Source organism: Arvicola amphibius, chromosome 4 (assembly GCF_903992535.2).
Source record: "Arvicola amphibius chromosome 4, mArvAmp1.2, whole genome shotgun sequence".
Taxonomy (NCBI): Eukaryota; Metazoa; Chordata; class Mammalia; order Rodentia; family Cricetidae; genus Arvicola; species Arvicola amphibius.
The window spans coordinates 37115048-37139235 of record NC_052050.1 but is presented as its reverse complement, the minus strand read 5'-3'; the positions used below and the strand labels follow the sequence as shown (position 1 = coordinate 37139235).

Sequence of the window (24188 nt, the reverse complement as noted above, 5' to 3'; positions counted from 1 at the left end):
AAGCTGAATGAACTCAGAAACAGATTCTCCCCCAGGGTATCAAGATAAAAGCTCAGGCTGGCCAAACACCTCCATTACAGTCTCTTAAGACCTGCCTCAAACCAAGAAGCCCACTTCTGACCTATTAAATTCTGCAATAATAAATCAGTGTTTTCTTAAGACACTTAAATTTTCATAATTTATAACAGCAACTGTAGAAAACTAATACAGTGACAAAAGATTAATCTACAATGTTGAATTATTACTGTAAGAAAACTGTACCGGGGCTAAGTGTTGAAAAACTTGCTTTAAATACTCTGAAAACAGACAAAACTTCCCCCTGAAATGCAAGGGATCAAATTCAAAGCTTGGTGCACACTAGGGGAGGCCTCTACCACTAAGCTAGAACTGCAGTCTCCAGACAAAACTATTTTAACAAGATACATAGACCTGTCAAAAGACCTGATTATTTACATTGGCATATTAAACTCCTGGCCCCAGCTGGGAAGAGTGGCATACTTTTTCTTTAAAGGTGGCTATGCTATTACTCAAATCAGAGTCAAATCTTACCTAGCCTATCAACCAGTTTGTCTCTTCTAATTCTTTTTATTGTATGTTGTTTAGTACTTTACTTTTTTTTTTTTTTTTTGGTTTTTCGAGACAGGGTTTCCCTGTAGTTTCTAGAGCCTGTCCTGGAACTAGCTCTTGTAGACCAGGCTGGCCTCGAACTCAGAGATCCGCCTGCCTCTGCCTCCCAAGTGCTGGGATTAAAGGCGTGTGCCACCACCGCCCGGCTGTACTTTACTTTTTTAAAATATGTATTTTATTTTTAATTATAGTGTGTGTGTGTCTGTGCATATATGAGTGAGGTATGTTGTGGGATATATGTATACTATGTGAAAATGTGTGGCTGTGATTGGTGTAATAAGCTAAATTAAATGGCCAATAGCTAGGCAGGTGGTATAGGTAGGACTTCTGAGCAGAGAGAGAACTCTGGAAAGAAGGAGGAGTGGAGTCGCCAGCCAGGTGGAGAGGAAGCAGGAGATACATGCTGAAAGAAAGGTAAAAAGCCACAAGGCAAAACACTGATTAATATAAATGGGTTAATTTAAGTTATAAGAGCTAATGGGAAGAGCCTAAGCTAAGTCCTAGCTTTCATAATTAATAATAAGTCTCCATGTCATTATTTGGGATTGGTGGCAGAAAAGTCCATCTACAGAGATATCTATGGATTCCAGAAGAGGGCACCAGTTATAGGGAGATATGCATTGTCCAGTATCAGTGCCAAGAACTGAATTACAGTCCTCTGCAAGAACAGTTGGCACTCTAAGATGATAGATAGACCATCCTTCCAGCCCTATTATTTGTTTGTGTTCTGAAACATGATGTGGTTGTTTGAATGGAAATAGACCCCATAAGCCTCAGATATCTGAATACTTGGTCCCCATCTGGTGGCTGTCTGGAAAGGATTAGGAGGTGTGGCCTTTGTTAGAAGAGGTGTGTCACTGGGGACAGGATAAGGTTTCAAAAGTCTCCTGTCACCCCCATCTCTGTTCCCTGTTTGAGGATAAGGATCTGAGTTCTCAGCTACTACTTGTGTGTCATGCCGGCCTGTCTGGCTACAGCTACGCCCCCCAGCATGATGGATGGACTGCTATCCCTCTGGACTGGAAGTCCCAAATATGCCCTTCCTTGTGTGAGTTGCCTTGGTCACAGTGTTTCATCACAGCAAAAGAAAGGTAAAGTTACTTCCCAACAGTCACCAAATGGGGATGACGTATTCAAATGACTGAAACTTGGGGCCATTCTCACAAAAACCACCACACAGGGTCTCACACTACATCCCTGACTAGCCTAAACTCATGGCAACCCTGTCTGATTACAGGCATGAGCCACCACACTGCAGTCAGTCATTTTTACATTATATGTTGTCTTACTTTTTTTTGGGGGGGGGGGGGGAGTTTTTTGAGATAGGGTTTCTCTATGTAACAGTCCTGGCTGTCCTGGAACTCACTCCATAGACCAGGTAGCCAGGCTGGCTTTGATCTCGGAGACCTGCATGCCTCTGCCTTCTGAGTGCTGGCCGGGATTAAAGGCGTGGGCCACCCCGCCTAGCTTAGTTAGGTTTTCTATTGCTGTGAAGAGACATAATGACGACAGCAACTCTTATAAAGGAAACATTTAATTGAGGGGTGGCTCGCTTACAGTTTCAGAGGTTCAGTCCATCACCATCATGATGAGGAGCATAGCAGCACGCAGGCAGAAATGGTTCCAGAGCTGAGAATGTTACATCTTGCAGGTAACAAGAAGTCAGCTGAGAAACTCAGCATTTTCCTGAGCACAGGAAACCTCAAAGCCCACCCCCACAGTGACAAGGCCATTCTCACTCCAACAAATCTCCTAATGATGTCGTTCCCTATGAGATTATACTAAATATATTCAAACTACAACATATGTATATACTTGTTAAGCTATTTTTATATTTAAATATCTTAATAGGTTACAAAGAACTAAAAAACATACTAGATAATTATCAAATTCAGAAGAGAAAAAGGACAGAGATACATGGAGCTAAAGAAAATGAGTTCTCAGTCTCAATACTTGAAAAAGGAATAAAAGTTTCCAGTAATGTCATCATTACCATGACTTCGTAAGTATGATCGCTCTGATGTTTCTTGTACTCAAATCCTCGAGTGAAACACTGTGAAGAAAAAAGTTAAATTACCAAAAGCCACATAAAAAATACTTCCTTAGGGCTAGGGATAAGGCTCAGCTGGTACAAGGCTTGCTACAAATATACAAAACACTGGATTCAACCCCAGCATTTGGGAGGTGGGACTGGGATGATCAAGAGTTCAAAGTCATCCTCACTCAGCTACATAGTCAATTCAAGGCAAGCTAGGCTACATGAGCTAGGCTACATGAGACCACATCTTTAACAAACAAAATAAAAGCCAGGCTTGGTGGTGCACATCTTTAATCTCAGCACTCAGGAGACAGGGGCAGGTGAATCTCTGCAAGTTCGAGGCGAGTTTGATCTACATAGTATGAGAAGGGTCAAGGCTATGTAGAGTTATCCTGTCTCAAAACACCAAAAAAAAAAAAAAAAAAAAAACACAAGACAAAAGATGGCTTGAAAGTGCTTTTTTATTTTATTTGAGGCAGGGTCTCATGTAGTTCAGGTTAGTCTTAATCTCCCTATGTAGTCTAGGCTGGCCTCAAACTCCTTATCTTCCTGCCTCTCCACTTCCAAAGTTCTAAAATTATAGGCATCCACTGCCACTACCAGTCTAAGGTGATCTAGTCATACAAGCTATAGTTTTTTGGGGTCTTCTCTTGTTTTTGGTATACCAAAAAGAATTTTGCTATGTAGCCCAGGCTGACTTCATCTTCCTTCCTGCTATTCATCTTCCCCAAATGCACCCTATGTCCAGTATATAATCTTATAACCTAAGGTATATCACAACTTTCATCAGCCACGTTTTACATTTTAACCCATCTAACACTGGAATGCTGTGTGTGCACATTTCTAGGTACACTCGCCTATGCATGCCCTTATGGAGGCCATCACTGGGAGTCTTCCTCTACTGCACTCCCCTTTATTTCCTGAGACAAGGTCTTTCACTGAACCTAGAGCTTGTCATTTCAGCTTGTCTGGCTGGTTAACAAACCCTCAGGTTCCCCATATCTCCACTCCCTCCCCAGTATGGGGTTACAGAAAATGCTATCATGCCCAGGTTGCTGGTGATTCAAACTCAGGTCCGCTGAGCTGCTTCTGCCATCCCTGGAATACTTCCTATAAATAAGTGTCTTAGATTGAGTAAGACCTGATATTCCCAACAAGCAAATTATCTAGGCTTTCTCTGGTTGAGTTTCACTTGTAAAATGGAGATATTTTATTTATTCACTTACAGCACTGTAGTGATGATTTAGGGGGTGATTCAAGTACTCAAAACAGTACCTGGCACACTTATAATCAGTCTTACTCCTAATATACTCCACAAAACAGCTTGTTCCCTTGTCATCTATACAAAGACCACTCTAAGAAGCTAACAAACAGTGAGATCAAAAGGAACAACCTGTCAGTTCTGATTCTTGTAATCTAAATAACTTTAAAGTTACTTGGGGAAAGTGGTAAGCACTAAGTTGAGACGCTCTATGGAACAGCTGACTTGTCTGTCTCAGCCATATGCTGTTTCCGAGCTTCCTAGTAAAGTATCACGGCGAAGACACTTGCAGAAGGAGAGCTCATGCAGTGTGGTCTTAAGCCACCTCACGTTACTGCACTCACAAAACAGACCAGGAAAGACACCTTTTCCTCAGGGAGTTGGTTACCTGCAAGCACAAGAAGAAAGGAGGAGGTCCACATTCAGCACACTTAATGTAAGGTTCCATGAGGTAGGAGGAGCAGCCTCTGCAAGGGGGCTTATCAGATGGATCATCTAGAACACAGAAAACAAACGGAAGTTCAAATCTCCTTGTGAACACCACTAAGTGCAAAAGGCGAAGCTCTGCAAATGGCTGGAGACAGCAACTGCCTTGACAAACACGTTCAGGCGGGACAAGCTTATTCCACACATAATAAACAAGAGCCACTCCCCTTTCTATTACATGGCAGCATGTTCCTTCATCCAGGACACCTACAGCTTCAAATATGGAGGCAGAGAGGATACCTACAGAGAAACTTGATTTTTGTAAAACTTTTAAAGTCTGGGCTGGAGAGATGGCTCAGTGGTTAAGAGCACTGCTTGCTTTTCCAGAGGTCTTGAGTTCAATTCCCAGCAACCACATGGTGGCTCACAACCATCTGCAATGAAATCTGGTGCCCTCTTCTGGCTTGCAGGCATACATGTAGGCAGAACACTGTATACACAATAATAAGTAAATAAATATTTTGCTCCATCTAGGCAGAAGTGCACAACCAGTCACTTTCTTTCAACTTCTCTGCAAATCTGAATTTTTTTCTTAAGTTGGGAGAATTCCAATTTGGGGTTTAAGCTGTGTGTCTAGGTTGAGACTGCTACCCAGGAAAACACAAAACATTGCAGAACTCTCTTGTTCTGGTAAAAACAACAGGTCTCTGAATTATGAAGGCAAAGGGTACACTATAAACCCTCCAAAGCCCTAAAACTGCAGGTATGTCTGTTTCAGGTTGCCTCAGGTCCTGTCTCTTTGAAGTCAGGGCAACCGACTCTTCCCTGTGATTACCCACAGGAATGTGGAACAAAAGCCTTGAAAGGGAGATGGAGGGACTTATTTTGTTTAGTCTGGGGCAGGATCTCATATTATGTAGTATTTTTCTCTCTAAAGCAGAAAAAAAAAAAACACCCTTCAAGGCACCATTCCTTCCTCTAATAGCCATTTGCTTTGACATGAAGACACAGAAGAAAAGGACAGGATAAAGAAATCTACTCCACTGCCAGGCAGTGGTGGCACACCTTTAATCCCAGCACTTGGGAGGCAGAGGCAGGCGGATCATGAGCTCAAAATGAGAAAGTCACCAGCCGCCAGCCAGAACCTTACCAGTAAACCACAACCTCATAGTGATTCACAGATTAATAAAAATGGGCTAATTTAAGATGTAAGAGTTAACTAAAAATATGCATAAGCTAATAGGCCGAGCAGTGTTTTAATTAATATAGTTTCTGTGTGATTATTTCGGGTCTGGGCAGCGGGAAACAAATGAGCAGTATCCGCCTACAAGAATGAGTTCCACGACAGCCAGGACTAAGAGAAACCCTGTTTCGAAAAACCAAAGAGCAAACAAAAAAGTATTCCCAAACACTTTCTCCTTTTCTTCTGTTTTTGAAACAAGGTCTCATGTAGCCCAGGCTGGTCTCCAACTATGATGACCTTCAACTCCTGATCTTCCTGCTTCTGCCTTCAACGTTGAGGGATACAGGCATTTGCCATCCACCACTTCTGGTGAAAAAACAAAATACAGTGCTAGATGTCATTTTTTTTTAAAAAAAATGTGTGTTTGTATGTGTGTGTGGTATGTACATACGAGTGCAGGTGCCCATGGAGGCCAGGTGTCAGGGCCCAGAGCTGGAGTTACAGGCAGCTGTGGGTCACCTGAGGTGTTTGTTGGAAACTAAACCCCAGGCCCCTGCGAGAGCAGAACACCTTAAGTGACAAGCCATCTCTCCAGCCCAGATGCCAGTCTTTACCACATCACCACCTCCTGAACTCCGGCTTTCTATTTACTTATTTGGTTTTTTGAGACAGGGTTTCACTGTGTAACAGCCCTGGCTGTCCCGGAACTAGCACTGTAGACCAGACTAGCCTTGAACCAGACAGGCTCTACATTGTCAAGGTTGGCCCTGGATTCCTAGGCCCAAGTCATTCCCCTAGATCATCTCTAACTTTTTTGTCTTATATTTTATTATTTGTGTGTGTGTGTGTGTGTGTGTGTGTGTGTGTGTGTGTGCGTGCGCATATGCAACAGCATATGGAGGTCAGAAGAAACTTTTGGGGGTCAGTTCTCTTCTTCCAACATGTGCTAACCACAGACTGAACTCAGGTCCTCAGGCTTGAGCCATCTTGTGACCCTTCGCTATCCTTTTTAACAGTTCACTGCATCAATTAACTAACCTAATGGATGCACTAATAGCATTTTGCAGACAGGACTGGGATTCTAGATGCTCTGAAGTACTCAAGATACTGGTTCAAACAAAATCAAAACGTGAACAAAAAGCCCTGACTTAGCAAATTTCCATTATCTCATTAAAAATCCAACTAGAGCCGGACGGTAATGGCACATATCTTTAATCCCAGCATTCGGGAGGCAGAAGGCAGTTGATTCTCCCTGAGTTCAAAGCCAGCCTCATCTACAAAGTGAGTTGCAGGGCAGTCAGGGCTACACAGAGAAACTCTTGTCTTGAAAAGCAAACACAAAACAAATCAACTACACAAAAAACCAAATTTCCCAATTACATGACCTAGAACTCATTTCTATATCACATGTAAAAAATATTTGTCTTTGGTAGTGTCAGAGGATCTGACACAGGATCTTGTACGTGTGTCAAGCAGGTATGCAACATTACCACTGAGCTACAGTCCTAGCCCCAGCTAAAACATTTTTGACAGCTAGGTGTGTCGGCACATGCCTTTAAGCCTAGAATTCAGGAGACAAGCAGACAGATCTTTTTGAAATCCACACCAGCTAAAACTACTAAGTGAGACCCTGTCTCAAAGAAAAAAACTTTGACAGTTTAAATATATTTGAATACTCTAGTATAACAAGTATACACAATTCAAGAGGAGGCAGTACTGTTTGCCCAGCGATTACAAAGACTTGTAGCATTTCTTAATCACTAACAGCCTGAATTATCCTGCATTTCTCACGGTAAGATGCGGTCTAAGCAGCTGACTGTGTAAATCATCACGTCTCTTAGTGCCTTTATGTCATGCTCCTATCCTTCCACCCCGCCTGTTCCCTGAACTGGAGGCAATCCTTGTGCCTCAGCATCTCAAGTGCTAGGATTACAAACATGTGCCTGTAATCAAGTCTTTAAAACATATTGACATACTTGCTATTTTACTAAAAATAATATTTCATTATGGGTTACTCCTTTTACTATGGAATTGTTTTTATTTTTGAAAACATGTATCTACACATTCCATTTTCAGTTAATAAAAGACTTGAAAAATATAAAAAGAAATAATGGGTCTAAAAGGTTGAGAACTAATCTAACTAGTTTCTAAATAGTGGCCATGTATGCATTGATGACATTTACGTTTTTTACTTCATCAGCATCTTTGATATGTATGACATTTCACATTTCTCCCTCTCCATGCATTTTCCTGAAACTAAAATTATTGAGTGCACAGAAGACAGATCCAGGGTTTTGAAGGTTTATTTATCTTGATTACATTTATCCACCTTGTATGTATGTGTGGGGGCAAGAATGAATTATATAACTTGTTACATAATTCACAACCACCTGTAATTCTAGCTGCAGGGGCTCTGATACCTCAGCCAGGTCTCCACGTGTACCTGCACTCATGTGTACATACCAATACACACATAACTAAAAACAAGAAAAATAAATAAAAAAATTCCAAGGAAATAGTTTTAAGAATCTGAAATATGACTCAGTGTTTAAGAGTGTTTATTGGTCTTGCAGAAGCCTGAGGGCCTGTACTCAGTATCCACACATCTGTTACTCCAGTTCCAGGTGATCCCGAACCCTTTTCTGGCCTTCATGGGCTCCTATAAACACATAGTGCACATAAACTCACAGAGGTAAACACACATACACCTAAATAAATCTTTATAAAACAAAAACTATAAACAAGTTGAAAAAGCAAGTAAACTGGAAGTATTCACAAACTTTTAAGAGGAAAAGTCTGAAATTATTTTTTTAATCTTTATTTTTATTCTATGTGTATGGATGTTTTAGTACATGAATGTGTAAACATCATGTATACGCAGAGCTTGTTGGAGGCCAGGTGTCAGATCCCATGGACTGGAGTTACAACAGTTGTGAATCTCATTTGGTGTGGCTGGTATGGTACTCCAGACGACCATTGAGCCCAGACTCTTCCAGCACCTGCAACTTTTTTGTGGGGTGGCGTGTAGGTGGTAGCTTTTTGAGACAGGTTTTCTCTGTGTATAGTCCTGGCTACACACAATCCCTAACATTGTGTTTTAAAATTGTGGTTGTGGTGACATACACCTTTAATCCTCGCACTCTCAGAGGGCAGGGCAGGAGGATCTCTGTGAGTTCCAGGACAGCCAGCACATTACACAGAGAAGGCACCCAGTCTTGAAAAACCAAAAAACAAACAAAACACAAAGGGGGAGTAGTTTCAGTTTTACATTTGTAGTGTTGCTAAACTGAAAATATAGAACTAGATGTGTCCAAGATTCTATTTTTCTTTTCTTTTTCGAGACAGGGTTCTCTGTAGCTGGAGCTGTCCTGGAACTCGATCTGTAGACCAGGCTGTCCTGGAACTCACAGAAGATCTGCCTCTGTTTTTTCTAAATAAATGTAGGGAAAACGCAGAATGCCATTTAGAAATGACAAGAAAACAAACCTTTTCTTACCGGAACACTAATGAACATCTACTTTGTGACTGTACTTGTGTGTATGTGTCTGTGTATGTACAAGTGTGTATCACCTAATACTGTGATTCCTATTCTTCAAACTCCAATGATGGTACATGTCTGAAATCTCAGCACTTGGGAAAATAAGTAGTTCAAGGCCTTCCTTAGCTACGAAGCCAGTCCCAGATCAGTCCAACGCTACATGAGAACCTAGACTCAAAAATAAAAATGTTCAATTACACATGAATCACATGGTGACTGGTCCACTCAGCTGGTTTATTCTAAGACTTGGAGTGATAAATAAATCTTTGACATGTTCAGTAGACAAACCAATAGGTACTGGCTTGATTTTATTTGTACCATTACAATTCCTAATTCCTCAAGGCATTTATCATTCAACTTCAAAGGCGCTGCTTCCACGATCGACTTCTACTTTAGTTTTGCTATTGGTCTTCACTTGAGACGTGTCCCACTGTACTTACTGCTAAAGGAACCCAAACGGTCCATTCTCTAAATGACAGTGACTGCTGTTTGATCTTCCTGATATGGGGCTTCTTCAAGATTTCAGAAGTAGGCCCCAAATGGACGATCGCCTATGGACAAAGAAGAAGAGCCACAAGGATCAGAAAACCATTCAAAGGTCTATTACAAGCAGCACCTTCAACCCTGTCACAGCAGGGGTTTGTGATGCATGGCACCTGCTCTTCCTCTATGCACCTATCCTCTGTTAAAAGGGGTATGATGCAAACAGGACTCAACCTCAGAGTTGTGAGCATAGAATGTTACAACTCAAATATCCATACTGTATAGCCTGGCACAGTGGGTGCTACGTATCTCCTGTTTTGGTTTTTTTGCTTTTGAAGCAGTCTCACTATGGTGTCCAGGTGCTGGCATCCAATAGAGATCCTACAGCCTTGGCTCCCCAGGTCAGGGATCACAGGTGTGCGTCCGCCATAACCAGCAAATGCTAAGAATTTCTAATAAACATTTGGCTTTTTCTGCCAAGTATCTATTCTCTTTGATTTTTTGACTGGATTTACTTTGGTAAATAGACATGGCAATGGTGGGGGTAGCCAATCACAAGGCTCAGACCTCCATGTTCACAGACTTGAAAGTATGTCCTTAAAAATCTAGAACTTGCTGTGGCCGGTGGTAGATATCTTTTAATCCAAAACCCAGGAGGGAGAAAGGAAAAATAGGATCTTTATGAGTTCAAGTTCAAGACCAGCCTGTCCACACAGTGAGTTCTGTGACAGCCAGGGCAAACACAGTGAGACCCTGCCATCAAAAAATTAAATTTTAATCTGAGTTTTATTACTGGAGACCAAGAAATGCCTACCTAAGCCAGGTGGTGGGGTCACAGGCCTTTAATCCCCAGCACTTGGGAGGCAGAGGCAGGCAGATCTCTTGAGTTCGAGCCCAGCCTGATCTACAAAGAGAGTTCTAGGGCAGCCAGGGCTGTTATGCAAAGACCCTTGTTTCAGGAAATAAATAATCGGGAGACAGGTTTTCTCTGTGTAGCTATGGCTATCCTGTCTAGACCAGGCTGGCCTCAAACTCATAGAATCCGCTTGGCCTCTGCCTCCCGAGTACTGGGATTTTTACTGGGATTAAAGGTGTCCCGCCACCACCGCCAGGCGAGAAAAATGAATTTAACAAAGGAATAGGTATACACCCAGAAATTAAAAAAAATAAGTCAACATCCATATGCTAGGAAGCTGAATGGTACATCACTGTATGTGGAATATCTTTTGGAATCCAACACTCTCCTGGAACAGGCTGTTTGTTCAAGGACAAGGAAGTGCTAAGGACTGGGGTATTTTGCACGTTTTTACAAGTTGGTGAACAGGAAGGCTACCACCATACAATAGAAGCTTCCACCGTAGAGAAAGCTAGAATACGCTCTGACAAACACTTCACGTCACAAAGCACAGCGCTGCAGAAAGCAAAAATCTTTCTTCCCCTTCTTTCTTAGAAGTCCGCACAGTGACAACATCGTGAGAGGCAGGCTACATTCAAATGATTACTAGAGGGAGCAGGGAAGGAACCGAGGAGCAAGTCCCGGAGTTGCGGGCTTAGCAGCTGTGCAGCCCTCATCCTGACAGCTGTATGGCCTTGGGCAAGTCACTGTCCCCGAGCTCGCAAACGCTGCCGAAGACTGGCTCGCGGAGACCCACGTGGAGACTCGGCGGGGCAGGTGGGCCGGGGCCGCGCTCCACCTCCCAGCCGGGAACACTTAGTGCCGCGCCGCCAGTCGCCCTGGAGCGGGGGGAGGGGCTGGGGACCGGTCCGGCCGCACCCGCCACCCCCGCCGGCGTGGCCCCGCCACGACAGCCCGCACCTCGTGACTCCGCGTTCCCTCGTCCCCGCCGCCCGGCCCGCTCCTCACCTCGCCAGGTCTCGCACCTCCGCGCCGAACAGCCTCCCACCGCGCGTGAGGGCCAGGCTCTCTTACGCGCGCGCCCCGGTCTGCGTGCGCGGCCCCGAATGACGTGCGCGGCTCCGGACCACGCAGTCGCGAGCACGTCTGCCCCGCCTCCACTCCGGCCGCGGGCGGGTCCCGGAGGCGCTGTCCCGGGATGGGGAGCGTAGTACCCAGCCGCTACCCCGCCGGCACAGGAGTCTGACCTGCTGTCAGTTTTCCCGTGACGCGGGCATCCCGGTGCCCTGCTCTAAGGCAGCCCAGGCTGGTTCAGTCTGGATTTTTTATAACATTCCCATTCCAGTCCTGTCGCAAGCAAGGAAACTGAGGCTGCCCAAGGTACTGGGCCGGAGGACGGCGAGCCTGGGCCGCACCATGGCACTCATGGATTGCTCAGACTGAATACCTTGAGGGGTGAAGAGGGTCCTTTTCATTCTGGTGCTTCTGGGACGTCGACATTGCCTTCTCTGGAAAGAGCCATCCCCTCCCTGGGCTTCAGATGCCCACATGGAAGTGCAGTGATGATGTGGTGGTCCACTCTGATGTCAATCTTGAGGGCTAGGTATGTCCCAACATCTCTTATTACTACTAGTAGAGACTGTTGTAAGAGCTTACATTTATGGAGTTCTTTCTTACTGCATGCCAGGCATTGTACAAAGCGGACTACACATACGGGCTCGCCTAAAACTACTTTCTGAGGGAGGCACTATTCCTGTTCCCATGGTCCACCTGAGGAAATATAGACACTGGAATAAATATAACTTAGGATCACATGCTGCCAAGTGTTGGGGAACAGATTCCAACCCTGGTTGATCTGAACTATTGTGCTATATATCTACTTAAAAATCTGTCTCATATTTACCACACTTCTGTTGGAATTCCATTTATACACTGGTGTCTTTATTCTTTGTTTGGTACACAAGTAATATAAGGTCCATCGTTAAAACAAAAACAACAGAAATCTCAGCTGGGTTGTAGTGAGTGGCATACATCTGAGATCACAACTTGACTTGGGAGGACTGCAGGACAATTGCCATGCGTTTGAGGTCATTCTGTGCTGCAAACTGAGAGATCTGTCTATAATAATAATCATAATATCATCACACCATGTTGATAGTTAATGTTTTGTATATATTTCCTTCCACACACTCTTCTCTTGTTTATTTGTATCAGTTATATGAGTACTTTACATTTACTGAAGACTTCAATCTATCATTCATTTGGCAAATACACAGTGAGCAGTCACTGTTCTAGGTTCTGAGGAATTGGTAGTGAGCAAAACATATTTCTGCTTATAAAGCTTGTATAATATATATATATATTTCATGTATTTAAAAGATAAGTATACTAATATAATAAATATTAAAAGATGTCTCATAATGTGGTTTTATGGGAAGTGAATGAGGGATCAAGGGATGACAGTGATCCAGAGATTTTTCTTTAGTCAAATAGGAAGAAAGGCCTCTATAGCAGTCAACAGCACACAAGTGGAAATCCGATTATTTAATGAGAAACGGAAGCTCAGTGGATTTCCAGGAAAGAGCCTGCAGATGAGAGACAAGTACAGTGGCCATGGCACATGGATTTGGTTGGCATAGAAAGGAAGCAGGAGAGGGAGGCTAGGCTAGAATGAACTGAACAGAGCTGATTAATAAGAATATGATGGAAAACACAGGCAGGACCCCGGTCATGTATCATTTGGCTGAACTTTGGTTAGATTTTGGATTTCACTGGGATGTGATAGCTATCCATAAAGAATCAAGATCAGTGTTTTAAGAAAGCATAGTGGTTATGCCTATAATCCCAGCACACAGGAGGCCAACCTTGGCAATGTTAAAATCCAGTCCAATCTAGTGATAAGACCTAACTCAAAAAAAAAAGAAGAAATTAAAATTGCCAAGGGGGATGAAAATTAAATTATAAATTAAAATATATCCAAGAGGATACAACAAAGTATGATGACATGTATATGTGAAAATGACATAATGAAACCCATTATGTTATAGGGCTAACTTAAAATTAATGCGCCAAGAATTAAAATGTTCAGGGATTGGTTGGGCTTTTGCTTAGTCCGGTGTTTGAATTTTTGATCTTCCGTACCCATGTGTAGAATGATCTGCTGCATGGCTGTAGCCCCAGCCCCAGGAAACGAAAGAGACAGGAGGGTCCCTCTAGGGCTTGTGATCAATGGCTAAATTCAATGAACTCCAGGTTCATTGAGGTAATACTCCCAACAATAGAATGAAGGGGCTGGGAAGATGGCTCAGTCTAATGAAGTCCCTGCTGCACATGAGTTCAAGGACTGTCAGCACTATAGTACTCCACTCACTAGTAATCTCAGCACTGGGGAGAGTTGAGACAGGCACATTCCTGGAGCTCATTGGCAGGCAGCCTAGCCAAACTGATAGTTACAGGACAGACCCTGCCTCAAAAAGTAAGGTGGAGAGCAACTGAAGAAACACCCAAACTCAACATGTGGCCTCCATATGTAGAGGCACATATCACACACACACGCACACACACATGCATGCACACTATCCCAAAATATAAAAATAAAAATTTCCAATGAAAGGAAGGGTAACACTGTTAGAAGCAGTGCTTTCCTGATTTCTTCCTTAAGCAGTGTGGTGCTAGTGGCATGCTAGACCAATCAGAAGAGAAGGGGGTAGCCTAACTGAAGGAAAGACGACTTGGAGGAGAAACTGAGTTTTGTTTTGGGATCTATTTTTTGCATGCTAACGGAAATAACAATAGAAGTTTAATGCTCAGTCGAGAGCTCAGGGCTCAACATTATGTAACGAGAAGAATTATTTCTTTTGTCTGTGTTCTCCTCAGCTTGAGAACAGACTGCCTTTTGTCTTTGGCCACCTTAGCACCAGAAAGGTAGGGCCAGCAGATACGGGTGAAATAAATAGAGCCAAAGGTAGGCCAGATTCCAGCGGCACACGCCGTGAATCCAGGCGCTCAGGAGCAGCGAGAGGAGCGTGCGTTTAAGGCCGGCTTGGTCTATACCACAGCTTCCAGCCAACCAAGGGTCACATAGGAATTCCTGTCTCAAAACAGAAACAAAAAAGGCAAAGGCACCCAGATAAAGTTATCAGATTAAAATGTGTGCGATTTAAGAAGACCTGGGACTAGAGAGAGACTCTATGGTTAAGAAGACTGGCTGTTTTTACAGACGACCCTAGGTTTGATTCCCAGGGCCTATATGGTAGCTCATGACCACCTGTAACTCCAGTTTTGACAGATCCAATGCCTTTGGCCCTCCTGGCACTGGGCATGCAAGTGATACAAATACACATAGGCAAAACACCACATAAAATAAATCTAAAAAAATGTTTTAATAAAAATAAAATGATACGTACTCTATACTTTTCCTATGGATGTCGAAACAAACTGAATATGACTTACAAGTAGAGTGACCATAATTCTGAATTGGTCAGGCCGCTCCTGGTCTATTCCTGTTGTTGTTACCTAATTATTAATACTGCCTTGATTTACTAAAATGTGTCTTGCTTTGTACAGTAGACCTATACATCATTCTTTATAGAAGGCCCTTCCAAATCTACCTTGTTTTCACTCTTTGTGTGTGTGTGTGTGGGGGGGGGGGGGTATGTTTTGGTGCCAGGGATCAAAACCGAGGCGAGCACTCTGCCACTGAGTTAGGCGTAACCTGTGAGTAACTCTTTGCTCATCCTCCTGTCGTCGGTTCCCCAGCTCCATGGAAAGGCTTCCCGTTCTCATATGTTCTCTTACCTCCCGGCTCCCTTTGCCAAGGGAAGGCTTTACTTCAGCTTGGCTGTCACTTCTCCAGAACCCCTCTTCTGACCCTTCAAAACTCTGAGTTCCCAGCATGCCCTCAACTTAACTTCCGAACAAAGCTGTGCCTTGTGCCCCTCTCACCATCGCTGTAGAGATATCTGGTAATAAAATGGACATACAATAATTTTACATATTTACTGGCCACTGTTTTTAAACCTTGATCTTCCAGACAGGCCTAGCACATTCTCTAAGGCCTTCATTCTTGACTAAGTAAAGAGTCGACTTTTGAACTAGAAGTCTAACAAAGAAAATTGTTTCCTGATGCCAGGCTCTGGAATGTGACTGCATTGGTTGAGAACAAAATCCTCAGGTTCCTCCTCATCTGTGGAGCTCTGTGGCTAGAGTCAAAAGTGCATGTTGTGGCCTCCTTCCTGTGAAAATAATACCCTGTCGTGCCCGCTTAATTTTCCTTTTTTTCTAGTGAGACAGACAGTCTTGTTATGTGGCCTGGAACTGACTGTGTAGTTTAAGCTAGCCTCGATCTGGTGATCTTGCTGCCCCAGCCTGAGCTTGCAGCCACATGTCACCCTATCTGTCTCTCTTACTTACTTTCTATATCCTAATGTTGAACGACTCTGCAAACTTGCTCTCCTCCAGCTTTCCATCTGTTCCACCTGACTGTGATGGCTGTTGGTAATGGACATGCAAGGATGGTTTTGAAAAACAAGACTTGGGGCAGGGGAGATGGCTCAGTGGTTAACAGCACTGACTGCTCTGTCAAAGGACCCAGATTCAATTCCCAGCACTGACATAGAAGCTCACAACTGTCTGTAACTCCAGTTCCAAGGGATCCCTCAAATAGACGTACATGCAGGCAAGACACCAATGCACATAAAATAAATGTTTTTTTTAAAGCAAGTCCCAAAGTCCACCTGTGCCTTCTTCCCTTCTATTCTGTGGGAAGCACCCCATCAGTAGAGATAAGCAGAGGATTTAGGTCTGCATTAGACCACTGTTCTACTCACTGGGACGGTGATTAGAGGTGTCTACATTAGAGTGTTCTTCACAGAAAACCTGGCCTCAGGAGTCCCCTGACCTCTTACACTCAGAACATTGTCTTCTTCCTCTCTCCCCGTCCCTGTGGTCTCCTCTCTGAGGCTACCTTCATGCAAAGGGTTAGAGAACTGGAACAGGTGTCTATGCTATCATCCAGAGATGGTCCATCCCATCCTCAAATCCTGTGCCTGGGACAGCACTCTGATGCATTGCTTTTAGTGGGGTGCCTCCCTTTTTTTGAGGGGGGTCTGGGTTTGAGACAGGGTTTCTCTGTGTAACAGCTTGCTTTGTAGACCACAACTGCCCAGTGGGATGCCTCTCTCTCTTTTTTTTTTTTTTTTTTTTGGTTTTTCGAGACAGGGTTTCCCTGTAGTTTCTAGAGCCTGTCCTGGAACTAGCTCTTGTAGACCAGGCTGGCCTCGAACTCAGAGATCCGCCTGCCTCTGCCTCCCGAGTGCTGGGATTAAAGGCGTGCTCCACCACCGCCTTGGGATGCCTCTCTTAACTGACGAAATGCTGCCGTTTGGGTCCTAAGTCAATAAATAATGTAAATTGAAGAAGAGTTAAAAAAATGAACCCTTTTCCTCACAGAAGGTTCCTAGACATTTTTGTTTCGTTGGTTTTGGTTTCGAGACAGGGTTTCTCTGTGTATGTTTGGCTGTCCTGGAACTAGCTCTTGTAGCCCAGGATGCCTTTGAACTCACAGAGACTGCCTGCCTCTGCCTCTTGAGTGCTGGGATTAAAGGCGTGGACCGCCACACGAGGTGTTCCTAGACATCTCATATGACTGGGTCCACCCCCCTGCCCAGCCTGCAGAGAAGGGTTGAAGCACCCTTGTATATCCATTGTTTCTGCATTGTAGGGAAGGTGAGTCCTAGGGTGAAAGGGGTAAAGAAAGGAAAAGAAAGTGCCCTTAAAGGGTCTTGCCATATCTGATGGAGGAGAGTTATCTATGTTACTTTCATTGGTTAATTAATAAAGAAAACTGCCTTGGCCCTTTAAGAGACAGAAAATTAGGTAGGCGGAGTAGACAGAACAGATTGTGGGAAAGGGGTAGCAGGCAGTGGGGAGACGCTTCAGGCAGTCGCCATGATTCTCCTCTCCGAGATGGACGCAGGTTAAGATCTCTCCTGGTAAGCCACACCTCGTGGTGCTACACAGATTACTAAATATGGGTTAAAGGAAGATGTGAGAATTAGCCAATAAGAGGCTGAATCTAATGGGCCAGGCAGTGTTTAAAAGAATACAGTTTCCGTGTAATTATTTCAGGTGTAAAGCTAGCCGGCGGCCGGGTGGCGGGACGCAGCCCCGCCGCTTCCTTCTACACATATCCCACTTTACAATAAGGGAAAACAAGGTTCACTTGTTCCCAAGTCATTCCTGTCACACAGCCCGAAGTAAAACTGGATCTGTAATCAGACATGGTGGCATGGACCTGAATTCTTAACACTTGGACACAGAAGTAGGAAGATTGTGAGTTGAGGGTATCCTGGGCTACATGAGACCCCCCCCCATCTCAAGCAACAACAATAATAATTTAAAAAATCACCAAAATTTTAGGGACAGGACTGTAGCTCAGTTGGCAGAGTGCTTATCTGTCATGAACAAACTCCTGGGTTCTGTCCCCAGCATTACCTAAAACTGGACGTAATAGCACACACACACCTGTCATCCCAGCATTGGAGGATCAGGCGTTTGAGGTCATCCTCAGCTACATAGCAAGTTTGAGGCCAACTTGGGCTACAGGAAACCTTATCTATAAATAAGAGAATAAATGTAAAACAATATACCACAAGAAAAAGGATATTTCGGAGTGCTATTCACAAGAAATAAAGTAAAAGAAACTAGTTTTGTTAAGATGTATGTAGTCACAGCCTCAGGTATTAAGATTTCATGGCATGGTGATTACATAAAGCTTTGGCCTAGCCAAGCTGTCGTTACCCTTAACTTTTGCCTCTTTCCCCCGACTGACTTCTTTCTCTTCCTCCTTTCTCTTCCTCACAAAGTGCAGGATAAGTTGCCTCATAACTCAAACAGGTTTTGCCTAGACTCTAAAAAGTTGGGTCAAGTGGGAATGTTCTAGGTCCTGACATTCAGAAAAATTAAATATGCCTATTTAGCAGCTTGCCTGCATAGCTTTCAGCCTGATACATAGGGCCTCCACCCGTTGACTGTCAAAACAGGCCCCTAAAATGTTTGTCATCTTCTGATGGCAAATAGTCTTTGCTCCTGTGCCCAGTGAATGAATGCACAGTGAGTGTTTGAATTCTATAAGGGTGTTGGCCTGGCTTAATATATTTCTGAGAGAACGGACTTTGATAGGGGAGTTCTGAATTTGAATCCTGTCTCTCTACCCCTTACCTTGATAAGAACTGGGTCAAGTTCAGAAGAGCTGATGGGATTACTCCATGGTAGAGCACTTGGCATGCAAGTCTCAATCTGAATTTGATCTCCAAACCCCATGGTAGAAAAAGGGAATCTGCTCCTAAAAGTTGTCTTCTGATCTCTACGCATGTACTATGGCACATACATGGCCACATACACAACAACAACAAAAAGAAGTCAGGCTGCAAAGATGGTTCAGCAGACAAAAGTGCTTGCTGCTTTAGAACTCACAGGGTGGAAGAAGTGGTCTCTGCAAGCTGTCCTGACCTCCACATGCATTGTCTGGCCTGTGGACACATACACCTACATATACACATATGTAACTGGAGGTTTCTCTCCTGCCTGCTAGTTCCTGAAATACCACTTTGAGGCTTAATATTAATTCCAAACTGTTTGGCTGATGGCTCAGGCTTCTTACTGACTAGCTTTACATATTTAAGTTAACCCATTTCTAATAATCTATATAGCATCACATGTGCCATGACTTACCAGTAATGTTCTGGCATCTTACTCCTCCAACAACTGCTGGTGCCTCCCTCCAGCAACTTCTTTCTCCCTGTATTTAGTTTGGCTTTCCTGCCTAGCTATATTCTGCCCTGCCATAGGCTAAAACAGCTTCTCTATTAACCAGTGGTAATAAAACATATTCACAGTATATAGACAGACATCCCACATCACACATATATACACAATAATAAATAGTGAAATTAATAATAAGTTAAAATAATTTTAGCCAAGTTAAAGCTGGGTATGGTGGCTGACAGTGACAATCCCAGCCCATAGAAGCTGACAAGCAGGAGGCGTGCTTCTAGTTCTAAGTGGGCCTAAGCAAGAGAATGAGATCCTGTCTCAAAACAACAACTAAAAGAATTTCACTAAGTTACTACCTTTCTCTGACCTTTTTCTTATATATAAAGTGAAAATAATACCCAATTCAACAGTCTTAAGGTGGGAACGTAGCTCAGTCAGTAGAGTATTTACATAGTGTATACAGAGCTTTTAATTCTATCCCAGCATTGCATGAGACCAGGAGTCTGCGGCTGGAGAGATAACTCAGTGGTTAAGAACACTGCCTACTCTTCCAGAATCCCTCGAGTTGGTTCATAGCATCTACCTGGCTGCACATAACCCCTGTCCCATTCCAGGGGGATCCTATGCCTTCTTCTGGCCTCTATGGGCACTGCTTTCACATGTAGGCCATAAGTGCACATGCTCACACACATAGACACTTATGCACATAATTTAAAATATTAAAAAATAAACTTTTTAAAAGTTTTTCTACAAGTGGTGGTGGTATATGCCTTTAATCCCAGCATTCAGGAAGCAGAGTCAGGTGGATCTTTGTGAGTCAAGGCCAGCCTGTTCTATAGAATGTGTTCCAGAACAGCCAGACATACACACAGAGAAACCCTGTCTAGACAAACAGAAGTTGTTCAAGGTTCTGTTATTTAGTCCTTGGCACTAGGACATTTCTATTATTTGAATCAGTGACTCCTATTTCCTGAAACCTATAAGGTTCTAGAACAAGGGGCAGGTAAATAGCTTCTTTGTCACACTTTACACAAAGTGGAGAGTTGGGTATGCCAAGGTCATGGGCAAATGTAGTTGCACTCGGATGAGAATGGTAGGCTCCAGTGGAGATGAGCTGCAGTCTGTCCCATCTCATGGCTTTGATAGTGAACAGACTTGTGTATTGGGAATCATTAGCTGAAGACTGTTCTTTGGGGGAAGTGTGTACTTTCCTACTGCAATCAAATGGAAGGAGCCCAGAAAAGGTTAACCCGATTCATATTTAATGATATGTGTAATTGTTATAGTGCTACATGATAATTAGGCCTTAAATGTTAAGTGGCTTATACAAATGACTAATTGGGTATTTTTACACAGACAACACATATTTTCAGTGTGTCTCTGCTCATTGTATTAATTTTCTAGAATCTATAATCACAGCAAGAACATTTTTTCTCTGCAACTCCCTACTATTTAATCAAGTCCTCACAAACGCACTCTTCAAAATGACGGAGCAAAGCACCAACATAGCTGTGTTTAAGGCTGTTTGTGCTTTTCATTTCAGTCCTAGGAAACCCCTTCAAGGAGGGGGTGTTACTCCCATGTCAGTGATACGGAGGCTGACCCATGGAGAACGTAAGCCAGCAGCATAGGGGTGAGGCAAGCTTCTTGGCAGTTGCTGACCATTGCTCTCTCAATAAGCAGAGGTGGTAAAAAAATTAGTTTAGGACATTGAATGGCTCTGAGAAATCCAGAGCATATTTAGAGCATATTCAAAGAGAAATTTTTGGCAGAAGTTGGGGGGGGGGAGTTCCCCTGTGTAGTTCTGGCTGTCCCAGCACATGGGAGGGAGAGGTAGACACATTTGTGAGTTGTGGCTAACCTAGTCTATATAATGAGTTGCAGGACATTCAGGGCTGCATAAGAGATCCTGTCTCACACTGACCCCCACCAAAGGAAGAAGCAATTATTAGCTAGCATGGTGGTGCACACATTTAATCCTAGCACTTGGGCAGAATCAGGCAAATCTCTGTGAGGTCGAGGCCAACCTTATCTACAAAGTGAGTTCCAGGACAACCAGGGATACACAGAGAAACCCTATATCAAAAGAAAAAAAAAAGATGGTATACACTAATTATCCCAGAAAAACAGCAATAACAAACATGAATAACAAGAAAACCTGGTGAGGTTTGGGACGTTTTTTAGGCCTTCTCACATGGTCCAGGCTGGCCTTGAACTTCCAAGAGCTGGGCGCCAGGTGTCTGCCGCCTCCCCCGACTGATTTCTGTTGGAGGTAACTGTTGAGCCAGTGTGTGAGATCAGTCACTGAGTAGTTTTCTGCTGCAAAGCCATGCTGTACAGTTTGCACTTTGAAAAGCTCACCGTGTTTGTGACGTCGAGGACTTGGTGAAAGATGACAGAAGTTCGTGGGCAACAAATGAGAGGCTGCTGCAGTTTTCCTCATTACCTCAGAGGAAGGCAGAGCCTTTTGTAGTAGCATCAAGTGCCAGTAACTATCTGCAGAGATAAAAGGTTAAAGTTAACCCAGCAGGAAGAAGGGAGGCGTGGAGTGAAAGGATTTCACTGAAGCATAGATACAAATCAGATTCCTTCTTCTGGAGATGGGAGGGAGCTGCTGGGATGAAAGTGATAGCCAGCAAGGAGAGGCTCCCAGCAGACTCCTCTCCTGTGCCATTTGCCCAGGTTCATCCTCAGTATACTCGGACAAAACGTGTGGGCAAAGGTGCTTTATGGCGTGTCCTGGTGTGGTTGGTGCTTTAGTTTTAAGACAGGATCTCATTGTGTGTCCCCTGGTGGCCAGGAACTCTGGGTCCAAGTGATCATCATGTCTTTGCCTACCAAGTAGCTTGAATTATAAAGACTTGTGCCCCTTTGCTTTGAAAATGAACTTTATCCCCGAGGTGTAGATATTGCTGGATTTTGCATATTTTTCCTTTTTCTCTTTTCTTTTTTCTTTCTTTCTTTTTTTTTTTCTGGAACAGGATTTCTCTGTGTAACTTTCGGTGTCTTGGAACTCATTCCGTAGACCAGGCTGGCCTAGGACTCACAGAGATCAGCTTGTCTCTGTTTCCTGAGTGCTGGAATTAACTAGTTTCATTACACAGTAAGACAATAACAGCTCCTAGAAATTGACAACTGGGTTTGGTTTTTTCTTTTCTCTCATTTTAATATAAAGAATGAATAGGGTCAACCTGATTGCTCAGTGGGTAAAGGTGCCAGATAATCTGAATTTGATTTCCTAAGACCCACATGGTATAAGGAAACCACTGAGTCCTCTGACGTGTTCTCTGACCTCAATGCATGCCCTGGCACACACATGGGTATTTGAACACACACTCAAATAAATAAATAAATAAATAAATAAATAAATAATGTGATTTAAAAAGAAAAGATTAAACAGGCTCAAATGTGGTGTTGCACAACTGTGATTCTAGCACTTACGAAGTAAAAGTAGAATAGGATTTTACAGCCAGACTTAACTACACAATGGATTTGAGGTTGCCCTGGGCTACATGGAACCTTTTCTCAAAAAAGAAAAAAAAAACAAAAGTAAAACAACCCAACAACAACAACAACAAAAAAAAACTATCAACATATAAAAATTTCCCAAGCAAAGCAAAAGAGAACAGGGTTGGAATACGCTGACAGCCCAACCACCAGCTTATCATACATTAGAGGAGAGTCCTTCAGCATCCTTCCACTGATGAGTGGCAGCTGAAAACAGCTCAGAGAAATGGAGACCAGAACTGAGGCTGCAGAGCTTGGGAGTGTGGGAGGAGGAAGGATGGAAACAGGATGGTGTGGAGGATGGAGGCCTTGTTGGGAAGGAATTCTAGTTTTCTGTAGCACTTGTGACTGCAGTGAACAGTTTAGTAAACATTTCAGAATAGCTAGAAGGGAGTTTTGAAGCTTCCCAGCATGAGGCGTGAGTGATGAAAACGATAATTACCCCATTTGATCATTATACATTTTATTTATGTATTGAAATATTACATTAAAGCCCATAAATATGTGCAGTTACTGTATGTCCATTAAGTATAAAAGCACACGGAGTAGTGGCCTTTAATCCCAGCACTTGGGAGGCAGAGGCAGATGGATCTCTGGGTTCCAGGCCAGCCTGACCGACACAGAGAGTTCCAGGACAGCCAGAACAACATAGAGAGACTCTTTCTCAAAGTAAGTAAGTAAGTAAATAAATAAATAAATAAAGCACACAACTTTAATCTCAGCATTTTGGAGACAGAGGCAAGTGAATCTCTTTGAGGCTAGCCAGGGATACATAGTAAGACCTTGTCTCAAAAATAAATTTTTTTTAAATATTTATTTATTTATTATGTATACAGTATTCTGTCTGTGTGTATGTCTGCAAGCCAGAAGAGGGCACCAGACCCCATTACAGATGGTTGTGAGCCACCATGTGGTTGTTGGGAATTGAACTCAGGACCTTTGGAAGAGCAGGCAATGCTCTTAACCTCTGAGCCATCTCTCCAGCCCCTCAAAAATAAATTTTAAAGAAGTTGGGAGACTGGAAGTTTTCCTAAGAAAAATGTTTAGTGTTATAGAACTTTTTAGGCTAAGCATTAAGAGCATGTAAAATCCAGCCATGGAATGAAAATTGAAGAAAAATGCTTAAGCCCGATGGGAGTCCTAGAACCTCAAATCCTGATTATTTATTAAAATATATATTAAAAAGGACATTTTTTTCTTTTGAAACAGAGTCTCACGTAGCCCAGACTGGTCTCCAACTCCTACGTACTGAGGATGACCTTGAACTTCTACTCAGGAATGGTATGGGACATCCTTCTATGTGTTGCTTGTATTGCTTTCTTCCTCCCAAAATTCAGTTTCATTTTCTCTGCCTACCTAAGTTCTACCCTATCAGGCCAAGGCAGTTTCTTTATTCATTAACCAATACAAGCAACACATAGAAAGAGAAAGACCTCCTACACCATTTTCCCTTTTCTGTTTAAAATAAAAGGAAGGCTTTAACATAGTAAAATT

The 24188-nt window shown here is 43.2% G+C and overlaps 1 protein-coding gene across 1 annotated transcript in view; it reads right to left on the bottom strand.

Moving 5' to 3' along the window:
- Positions 1 to 11509, bottom strand: part of Tada2a (transcriptional adaptor 2A) — a 51478-nt gene extending 39969 nt beyond the window's left edge. The window contains exons 1-4 of the mRNA XM_038328130.1: positions 11421 to 11509; positions 9514 to 9624; positions 4315 to 4421; positions 2621 to 2680 (exon numbers count right to left, since the gene is read on the bottom strand). Of these exons, the coding sequence (XP_038184058.1) occupies positions 2621 to 2680; positions 4315 to 4421; positions 9514 to 9538 (192 nt within the window). The 5' untranslated portion in view covers positions 9539 to 9624; positions 11421 to 11509. The remainder of the gene's footprint in view (positions 1 to 2620; positions 2681 to 4314; positions 4422 to 9513; positions 9625 to 11420) is intronic.
- Between the last annotated feature and the right edge of the window lie 12679 nt (positions 11510 to 24188).